This window comes from Myotis lucifugus, unplaced genomic scaffold (assembly GCF_000147115.1).
Source record: "Myotis lucifugus unplaced genomic scaffold, Myoluc2.0 scaffold_104, whole genome shotgun sequence".
Lineage (NCBI taxonomy): Eukaryota > Metazoa > Chordata > Mammalia > Chiroptera > Vespertilionidae > Myotis > Myotis lucifugus.
The window spans coordinates 3,093,207-3,104,454 of record NW_005871152.1 but is presented as its reverse complement, the minus strand read 5'-3'; the positions used below and the strand labels follow the sequence as shown (position 1 = coordinate 3,104,454).

At 37.2% G+C, this 11,248-nt stretch overlaps 1 protein-coding gene and 1 pseudogene across 3 annotated transcripts in view; one reads left to right on the top strand and one right to left on the bottom strand.

The window, feature by feature from the left end:
- The window catches only part of MRE11 (MRE11 homolog, double strand break repair nuclease), a 75,335-nt gene that overhangs the window by 3,011 nt on the left and 61,076 nt on the right, over positions 1 to 11,248 (top strand). For all 3 annotated transcript variants that reach the window (XM_006092771.3, XM_023757278.1, XM_023757279.1), the window contains 3 exons: positions 1,957 to 2,089; positions 6,072 to 6,232; positions 10,603 to 10,690. In XM_006092771.3, the coding sequence (XP_006092833.1) occupies positions 1,957 to 2,089; positions 6,072 to 6,232; positions 10,603 to 10,690 (382 nt within the window). The remainder of the gene's footprint in view (positions 1 to 1,956; positions 2,090 to 6,071; positions 6,233 to 10,602; positions 10,691 to 11,248) is intronic.
- On the bottom strand, positions 1,284 to 1,684 carry LOC102423192 (annotated as a pseudogene).

Sequence of the window (11,248 nt, the reverse complement as noted above, 5' to 3'; positions counted from 1 at the left end):
GCATCAGCCCTGGTGACGGCCGGACCCGGTTATCGGGGGAGAGGGGGGTCCCCCTGCTCAGGCCTGATCTTGGGCCCAGAGGCATCAGGCCGGGCCAGTTCGGGACCCAGCAATCGGAGGGGGCTGTGGGTCCCCTACCCAGGCTTGATGCCTGGGCCAGAGGCATCAGGCCTGGGCGGGGGGCAGAACCAGTGGGGGGAAATGAGGGTCCCCTGCCCACGCCTGACCCCTCTGGCAGAGGCATCAGGCCTGGGCAGGGGGCCGATCCTGCGATTGCACTCCCCCCCCCCCCCCACCCAGTGCACGAATTTCGTGCACTGGGCCCCTAGCATATATATATATATATATATATATATATATATATATATATATATATATATATTACGGTTTAGTGAAAAATAGCCTGAATTTTAAAACAGGGTTTTAATCCTGTTTCACTTAGTTGTGCAATAATTAATTTCTCTGTGTTTAATCTTCTTATTTTTTATATTATTTTTTTAAAGAATTTGACAGCTATATTCTTGGCTTCCTCTTTTTAAAAAAAAACAAAAAACACTTTTATTGATTTTTTTTTTTTTTTTAGAGATAGAGGAAAGGAGAGGGAGAGAGATAGAAACATGAACATCAATAGGCTGCCTCCTGCACACCCCCCACTGGAGATCAAGCCAGCAACCCAGGCATGTGCCCTGACCAGGCATCGAACCCTGACACACCGGCTGGGCCCTTCTTATTTTTCAGAGATAGCAATACATAACTACATGTGCAACTTGACATCATAGATACAAAAGTATTTTTTAAAATGTTAAAAGGTACATTAAGTTTAAGAGAGTATTAATAACTATTACTTTGCTGCTTCACATGAAAGTAACTTTGAATACTATCAGATTTGAATAGAACTGTAAATCTGTTTTTTTTCTTGGCCAAATTTGTTAACAGAACACTAACTTTTTTTAGTGAGTAGAGTCAAGCAAGCAACTTCAGGGGCCTGAATGTAAGTTACTAATTTATTAGCATACAATCTACTTAAAAAGTAAAAGGAGGGGCTTTTAAAATTAACCGGTTAATTCTGATTTTTCCTGGAATGTTGCAAAATGGACTAATGGCAAGTTTAGATATGGTGTCAAATCCTGTTGGTTTTTTGCTATGGAATAGAATAGGAAAACAAAGCTTCCAGGTCCAGGGTACAAATGAGTGTATAAAACTGATTGTGACAAGGTTATACATTTTTAAAAATAATAGACATTTATATAAAGAAATATCTTTGAAACCCAGATGGTTTTAAATTGTGCATTTCAGGTTTAACCAACATAATTAAAATACTGAGGACAGATGCATCCACAGATTGATTCCATGATTATTTCTTTGCCCATTCTTCTCTTTCTTTTCTTTCCTGAATAACCTCTTTCAGATATGGTTCAAGGTAGAATTTATCCTCCACATATTTTGTCCACTGCTCTTTAGGCAAGATCTGCTGCCTCACAGACAGGTCCAGTGCTCTCTTAATGCGAAACACCTTGTCATTATACAGGTTCTCAGGAAACTGCCTTATGGTTTCTTTTACATCTTCATCCACATGTATTGTATTGTCTTGCATTAACCCCAGTTTATTGAATCATGCAGCATTGTAATACCATTTTCAAATACCCTGTAGCCACTGGCTTGATGCTGCAACAGCAGGCTGGCTCAATATTTTGACCAAGGTTTTACATTTTTTAAGCAGTCACAGACCTTTTAAAAATTTGTATACATTTGTTCTGTATTGAATTAGTGGTAGGCAAAACTATGTGACATTAAAGATCTTTTGAATACTTCAAATTCAGACTTAGTTTAAGACTAGAAAAGTGATTTACTCCAAAGTGATTTACTGCCATTATTTGCTTTATAAATTTAGATTTCAATTTACTTGAACATTCTTTTAATGAATTATATTGAAACATTTCTTCTTTTTTAATACAGTGATGATGAAAATACATTTAAAATTTTAGTGGCAACTGACATTCATCTGGGATTTATGGAGAAAGATGCAGTCAGAGGAAACGATACATTTGTCACACTTGATGAAATTTTAAGACTTGCCCAGGAAAATAAAGTAAGTTTGGTTTAATGTTTTTCAGTGTTCCTTACTCAGCAGGCTCTTTTCCCTTCTTAAAATTTGAGGTTTGTTTTATATGCTTATGTGCTCACATTGCCTGTTTAAATATCAATATACTAAAAACCCAAAGCAGGTTTTGTGTGCTTTGTGCCCTTAATTCAAGTAGGAGTTACTTTTGAAAATAGTCTGTAAAGATTTACAAATACTGATGGGGCATTTTCTGAGTGCAGAAATGTCATAGTTTCTACTTTCAAAGAACATATAGCAGCCAAATTTGAGATAAGACAAATATCCAAAATGCTCAGATGCAAGGTCATATGTGATAAGAGTCATAAGAAAATTATAAAGAGCCTTTTCTGGAATTTTAGAGGAGGAAGAGATGGTATTTAGAAGGGGATAGCAAGATGAGTTCAATGAAGGAGGTAGCATTTAACTTGAGCTTTTGATGGGTGAAGAGTATAGAGAAAGTACATGTCACAGGAAGCCGGAGGAAGGGCACACAGGTAAGCCGATATGATGTATGTCGGGAACAGCAGGCCTGGTCCACTCACTGGTAGGCCATGTGTTTGTTAGAAAGCATCTTGAAAGACCAGAAACGTGATCTGAACTGCATTGAGGAGAGCTTCAAATGCCAGATTGAGGAGTCTGTACCCTATTCAGTAGAATGTCTTTTGGCAACAAGGAATAGCATGAATTGGAGACCAGTTTGAGGCCTCTTTAAAGTGATAGCATGGGATGGAAAAGAGGAAGTGAATGCAAGAGATATTCCAAAGATAGGATTTGCATACTTTGATTGGTTAATTGTGGGAGGTGGGGATGAGGGAAAAGAGGATGACAATGACTGAAGTGTGTTAAGATTGGGTGAATGGTGGTACCAATAATAGGAATAGGTTTTAAATAAGGAAGAGGTACTGCTTTATGTGGGAAGGTGATGAATTCTGATTTAGAACGTTTGGGTTTAGAGATTCCAGTAGGACATTCAAGGAAACATTCCGGCAGGCAGTTGAAATATCAGTCTAGGGCAGTGATGGCGAACCTTTTGAGCTTGGCGTGTCAGCATTTTGAAAAACCCTAACTTAACTCTGGTGCCGTGTCACATATAGAAATTTTTTGATATTTGCAACCATAGTAAAACAAAGACTTATATTTTTGATATTTATTTTATATATTTAAATGCCATTTAACAAAGAAAAATCAACCAAAAAAATGAGTTCGCGTGTCAGAGGTGTCATAGTTCACCATCACTGGTCTAGGGCCCAAGAGAGAATCCTGTTTCCTTTTTCTAACTCTTAGGTGTTAAAATATTTCTTTCCTTAAGCACAAGCTTTTTTCCCCCCTCTACTTTGCCCTTTCCTTCTCTTTTTTTCTTGTTTTCCTTCCCTGCATTCCTTAAGTTTAACTGTCCCCTCCCTTCACAGCCCCATGCTGGTACTTCCAGATGCATAGTATATTTACTTTTTGCCTTAATTCTTCCTTACTCTGAAGTCCTCTATTTAGTAGGGCCTATGCTATGTAACCAGCCTTATTTCTACAACCTAGTTCCTTGGAGTCTTTTTTTTTTTTTTCCTTTCTTTAACCTTTAATTTTGAGACAATATCAGCCTTATAGAAATGTTGCTACAATAGTACAAAGAACTCCTTATCCTTCACCTGGATTTTCCTACATTTTACCACATTTGCCTTACTCTTTCTGCGCGCGCGCGCACACACACACACACACACACTTTTCTGAACCATTTAAAGTAAATTGCATGTATAACAATAGTGCACTTACCAAAACCAGGAAATCAATATTGACTCAATACCATTATGTAATTTTAAGATGTTACCACTTTTCTCATTAATGGCTGTTATACCAGTCTGGGGGCAGGTAGGTTGTATCCAAGTCCTGAGCCAGGATTGCATTTGGCATTTAGTTGTCATGTGTCTTTCGTCTCATGTAGTTTGTCTTTGTTTTTCATGACTGACATTGTTGAAGAGTGCAGGCTAGTTATTTTGTAGAATAGTCCTCAGTTGGATATATCTGACATTTACTTCCTCATGATTATATTCACTTTTGGCCCGAATATCACAGAAGCCAATTCTGTCCTTCTTAAGATTCCCTGGATCACAAACCAGTTCCTAAAAATATTTAAAAAGTTTTTCCTGCCCTAGCTGGTTTGGCTCAGTGGATAGAGCGTTGGCCTGTGGACTGAAGGGTCCCGGATTCGATTCCGGTCAAGGAGACATGGCCAGATTGTGGGCTTGATCCCCAGTAGGGGGCATGCAGGAGGCAGCCAATCAATGATTCTCTCATCATTGATATTTCTCTCTCTCTTTCTCTCCCTTCCTCTCTGACATCAATAAAATATATATATATATATGTATTTTTAAAGTTTTTCCTTCTGGTAAAATACATAGAATAAAAGTTACCATCTTAACCATTTTTAAGTGTACACTTCAGTAGCATTAAGCACATTCACATTATTGTATAGTCAATCTCCAGATCGCCTTTCAACGTGGAAAAGTGAAACTGTATCATTTAAACAACAACTCCCTTTTCCCTTTCACCCCTAAAATTGTTTTTTATTTGTTTTGTTTCTTCTGTGCCTTTGATGTTGATGATTTTCTTCTTTTACTCAAATCATGTACATTTTTGAAGACCTAGCTTAGATCCCACATTTTTATTAAAGCTTCTCTGACTACTGTAGGGATGGAAAACTTTTCCCTTCCTGTCAAGGTTCTTTGGCTGGTTTGATAATTACATTGACAGATTAACAGGAGAAAAACAAATTTCATACATAAAAGTATGAGACTCCCTGGTAGTCAGGTAATTGAGGCTCACATACCATCCTGAGCAAAAAGAAGAAGGGATAGGGGTGTGGGGCTTCAGAGGGGTGTGGGGAGGAAGGCAGTCCACAGGAAGACGGGAAGAGCAGATGTTGGGTAATGCAGAAAAGTCTGATATAAAGAGTTGTCTCTGATAATAGTCTCTTCCTGGTATAGGCTATCTAAACTTTTTCAGGCAGTGGAGGGAGAGGTAGAAATGGTTGTCTTGAGTCAGCTGGGTCTTAATTGCCTTCAGCTCAAAATAATCCCCATGCCAAAATGGTGTATTCGGCTCCCCCTCCTCCACTGCTATAGCTCACAGTGATCTGTACTGCTGGGTTCTTTTGTATAATTAAGAACTTCATCAAATTTCTTCAGGCAGATTGGACCAAAAGCGCCAGTGTTTGGTGTGGTTTCTCCTTCTCTCTGGTTGCTCCTTAGAATGCACTGCCTCAGAATCTCATTTATCCTCATAGTACCACTGTGTAGGCAAATCCTTCCCAGACTTACTGTTCTCAGAGGAATTTCCTTTCCTCAGTTAGAATTCACTGTAATGGCATCTCTGCTCCTGGTTCGTTTACATACCTATTCTAGTGCATGTCAGTCTGACTTATCTCTAGATGCAGAGCAGTTTGTCTCTTCCATTAGATTTTGAACATTTTTAGTTAGTATAGGGATTGTATTTTATTTATCATTGTATCCTCAGGGCTTAGTACAGGGTATTTATTGCACATTGTCAGTATTAAAGAGGGCAGGGCCATTATCAATTTTGTAGATTATGGTTTCTTTAGCTGCCAGTGCCTGTAGGAACTCTAAATAATTGTTGAATAAGTTGAATGAATAAGTTGGATGGAATTAGCTATCTCTTCCATAGGTTCTATTAAAGTGCTACATTTATCCTTGATTTGAATAATGGAAAAAATGTGATCACTTAGGGTTGCATCAGTTAAGAGATTGGTGTTGTAATTTGAAGATAGCTTGTTTGAACATGGCCGAGAAAACTAAATTGGAGTTAGATTCATCACCAAATTGCAAGTTGCTTTGAATGAGTAAAATATAAAAATTTAAATTTCCATATATAATGGCATCTTATATACATATTTTTTACCTTTCATCTATGAAAATATTTTGTCTATAAAACATACTAATTTTAACACTTTTCTGCTGACTAGGTGGACTTTATTTTGTTAGGTGGTGATCTTTTTCATGAAAATAAGCCCTCAAGAAAAACATTACATACCTGCCTCGAGAAATTAAGAAAATATTGCATGGGTGATCGTCCTGTACAGTTTGAAATTATCAGTGATCAGTCAGTCAACTTTGGTTTTAGTAAGTAAGTATATTTATGTGCTTACATGAAGTTTCCTTATGTAGAGTATTTTCTGTAAAAGACACATAAACACATTAACAATGAGCCATTTCACCTTTATTATAGCCTATTTTCATAGTAAATGTTCTTTGAATTTTCTGTACATCATTATATTAATTTGTAATTCCCTAATTAATTATGGGACTAATATCTTATTGAATTTTTATTGTACATTTTGTCATCCTCTTCTGTTCATATCCTTTGCCCATTTTCTAAATTGGGATTTTTGCCTAATGCTACTGACTTTGCAGAAGTTATTTATATATTCTGTATAATTAGTATTATTTTCCCCCAATCAGTGGATTACCTTTTGACTTTGTTTATGGTGCCTTTGTTTATTGAGATATTTAATTTTGATGTAGTCAATTATATTATTGTGTGTGTATTTTTAAGATTTGTGCTTTTGGGACTTATTTATGATATCCACCAAGAACCCTATGTCATAAAGGTACTCATGTTTTTTCTTAAACATCGTATTAAGATACCACATTGCATTTAGTTGAAATGTTCTGTTAGTTTTCTTCAGCCTATACCAGTTTCTCGGTCTCTTTTATGATCCTGAAACTTTTTTTTTTTAAAATATATTTTTATTGATTTCAGAGAGGAAGGGAGAGAGAAATAGAAACATCAGTGATGAGAGAGAATCACTGATCGGCTGTCTCCTACACACCGCCTACTGGGGATTGAGCCCGCAACCAGGCATGTGCCCTTGACCGAAATCGAACCCGGGACCTTTCAGTCTGCAGGCTGACGCTCTATCCACTGAGCCAAACTGGCTAGGGCTTGATCCTGATACTTTTGAAGTGTACTGGTCATATATTTTATAGAATGTCCCTTAATTTGGCTTTTTCTCATGATTACACTAGGATTATGATTTTTGGGGAAGAATATTCCCCACAGAGGTGAAGTGCCCTTCTCATAGCCTATCAGGAGTACATGCTATCAACATGGCTTATCACTGGTGGAAGTTAAACTTGATCATCTGGTAAAGGTGGTATATGCCAGGTTTCTCTGCTGTCAAGTTCCTTTTTTTCCCTTTCTATACACTATTTGTTAGAATGGAGTTGCTAAATCCAGCTGCACTCAAAGAGAGGGAATTAAGTTTCACTTCCAGGAGAGAGGAAGGAGTATCAAAGAATTTATGGCCATAGTTAAAACTACCACTGTTACTAGTAAATAAAATATTTTGGGAGGGATATTTTGAGGCTGTGCAACTACATATTCTGTTCCTCCTTAAAGCTTGTCCACTAATTTTAGCATTCATTAGTGGTTCTTGCCTATAGCAGTTATAACTGTGTTGTTCTAATAGTGATTTTTTATTTTCCACATTCTTTCTACATTTATTGATTGTCATTCTTTATTAAGGAAGATTTGTCCCTTGTCTCCCATTTATTTGTTTATTCAATTGTCTATGTCATTAGGAGCTAATTCAATTGTTTATTAGTATGAACTCATTTTTCCCCCTTTGGGTTATAATTTAAACTATTGTAATCTATTTTGTTGTTCAAATAAATTCATTGGGTGTTCTTTCAGATTGCCTCTGATGTCCTTTTGACATAGTAAATTCCAGAAGTAGCTTCAATATATGTAGGAATTTAGTATTTGATGAAGGTGGCATCTCGTATCTCAAATGGAAAATAGGGATTATTCAATAAAAGTAGTAGGAGAAGCTGTTACACATATTTTGAAAATCTAAATGTGGAAAGGGCTTTCTAACTATGCTAGAAATCAGGAGCCTTAAAGAAAAGATTGGTACTTTTGTCTTTGTAAAAGTAAATTTCTGCATGACAAAAACTGCCTGAAGCAAAGTCAAAAGTGAGTTCAACCAGGAAGAATATTTGCAACTAATTCCAAATTAAAGTCTAATTTCCTCAATAGATAAATAGTTCTTTCAAGTCAATAAAAAAATCCACTAGTTAATACAAAAAAATAGGTAAAGAATATGGACATAGTTCACAAAAAAGGAAATCAAGTGGCATTTGAACATGGTAAAAGAATATGAAAGATATAAAGTGAAGCTCATTCATAAGAAAGATACAAGCCCTAACCAATTTGGCTCAGTGGAGAGAGTGTCGGCCTGCGGACTGAAAGGTCCCAGGTTCGATTCCAGTCAAGGGCATGTACCTTGGTTGCAGGCACATCCCCAGTAGGAGGTGTGCAGGAGGCAGCTGATCGATGTTTCTCTCTCATCGATGTTTCTAACTCTCTATCCCTCTCCCTTCCCCTCTGTAAAAAATCAATAAAATGTATTTTTTTAAAAAGTGAGATACAAAATGAAGTATACTGAAATATTTTTCTCCTATTAGATTGGCATAGATCAGTGATTCACAATTCTGGTGCTCATTTAGCTACTTAGGAATCTTAAAAAATACTTATGCCCAGACTCAGGCCAATTAATCTCATTGAGTGTGTCATGGGCATTGGTATTTCTTAAAAGATTTCTTAGAGAACTCGAACATGTAGTTAGCATTTAGAACCACTGGCATAGATTTGAAAGCTTGATGATAAAGTATTATGTTGGTGGAATAAGGGGAAACTGTCTATTATGCATTGCCATCTATCATAATAAAAGTGTAATATGCTAATTAGACTGGACAGCCTGACGACCTTCTGGATGACCTTCTGGATGAAGCCAGGGCTGAGGCAGCCGCCACGGCTGCAAGGGCCGAGCCCCTTGCAGGAATTTCATGCAGCGGGCATCTAGTCTATATATAGAAGGCTAATATGCAAAGTGTCCCTGTGGAAATTCCACTGGGAGACCGGGAGTTCTATCTCTTGCTATGACGTGCGCTGACCTCCAGGGGCGGCATGGAACGAAAAAAGGCCCCGGCCGGCCGGCAGCCGGAAGGCCCCGATTGGCCCTGATCATCAGCTATGCTAGGGACCCTACCTGTGCACAAATTTTGTGCATCAGGCCTCTAGTTGTATTATATGTAAATTTGTATAACCTCAATGGAGGGAAATTGGCAGTGGTTATCAAATTTAAAAAGGCACACATACTCTTTGACCAGTAATTCCCTTTTAGATATTTTCCTGTCCTCTTACAAGCACAGCTTTGCACAGGATTACTGACTTTAGCATTATTTATAAAACAAAAGACTAGAAATGGTCTAAATGTCCATTGGTGGGTAACTACTTATAAACACATTATAATCAATACTGTGGAGTACTGTCCAGCCAAAAAAGCACAAGGAAGCTCCTTATGGACAGTGCAGAATGATTTCGAAAATATGTTAAATGATAAAGGTAGGGTGCAGTAATCAATATTGTGCTGTCATTCATGTAAGAAGGAAGAAGGTGGATTTATGTGCTTGTACAGATATAAGGTAATTTTGCAAAGATAAATGACAAATTAATGTCATTTGTCCCTGAGAAGGCGAGCTAGATGACTAGGGACAGAAGTGGATGGGAGATACTAAGCTGCATAAGTAGAAAGTGATAGAGCTGGAATTTTTAGTCTAGGTCATTGGATTTAAAAGTGGATATGTTGCCCTAGCCAGTTTGGCTCAGTGGATAGAGTGTTGGATTGAAAGGTCCCAGGTTTGATTTCGATCAGGGACACATGCCTTGGTTGCAGGCTTGGTCCTCAGCCCCGGTCAGGGTACTTGCAGGAGGCAACCAATTCGTGTATGTCTCTCACATTGATCACATCAATGTGTCTCTCTCTCTGTCTCTCCCCCTTTCATTCTCTCTAAAAAAAGAAAAATCAATGGAAAATATACCTTGGGTGAGGATTAAAAAAAACAAAAAAGTGGATGTGTTTATTGCCCTTCCCCTTCTACAAATAAAAACCTTGCACAATTGCTTTTAGTTTTTGAAACCTATTAATGTCCCATTATTTAGATATATCATTGTTTTATACAATTCATAAGCATTGTTATGGTAGGGTTTTCTTTTCTTTAAATATGTTTTTCATTGATTTCAGGGAGAAAGGGAGAGTAAAAGAGATAGAAATATCAATGATGAGAGAGAATCATTGATTGGCCGCCTTCTGCACTCCTCACATGGGGGGATCGAGCCCGCAACCTGGGCATATGCCCTGACGGAATCAAACCGGGAATCAAACCATGACCTCCTGGTTCATAGGTCGAAGCTCAACCACTGAGCCGCGCGGGTTTTCTTTAATAAAGTGTAGTACTTTGACATATTTTCAAACTTAATTGAAATAAATTGTTGCCTTTGATTTTATTTTTTTTAAACTTCAAATTTGTGGTCATTTGCCAACTTAAATCATCCAGTTTGCCTATAATGCGTTATTTTTTAGAGGATACTGGGGGAAACAGCTTTTGTCTCTTACAGAACCTTTAAAAATTTTTTATTTTTTATTTTTTAAGGTTTCCATGGGTTAACTACCAAGATGACAATCTGAACATTTCGATTCCAGTGTTTAGTATTCATGGCAATCATGATGATCCCACAGGGGTAATTATTGGGTTCTTACAGTTGAAATTTTAGAAATGACCAATTTAGTTTGTCTGTGGAAAGCAGTTTTTATTAAAATAGAGTTAAAAAGTTAAATGGACTTTTTATCATTCATAAAAGCTTTTATACTGCTTTTCAGATAATTTTTAAAAACCTGGACTAACAATTGGTGTGTGAAGTATGCTTTTATTTCATTAGTGCTGAGATGAACAATAAGTAACCAGGAGTAGCAAAAAGCAAAATCTATCATTTGTACAATGCTTTACAGTTCACCATGTGCTCCTGTATCTCTTATCTCATAGAATCTCACCTGTAGGAAATGATTGTTTCATATATAGTTTTAAGTGTGAATTAGGTCATCTTATTACCCGTTTATTTGGAAGTAATAATAGAAGTCCTAAACTCAAAATATCTTTTTGTTATATCTGTTAATGAATATTATAAATCACTAATTATCTAGTCTTTCCTCCCCTGCATCTTAAGAGGCCTGCTTAATATTACAAAACACTTATTTCATGGCTAGCTTTTATTTTTCAGTGGCCAAGCCATCATAAGTTT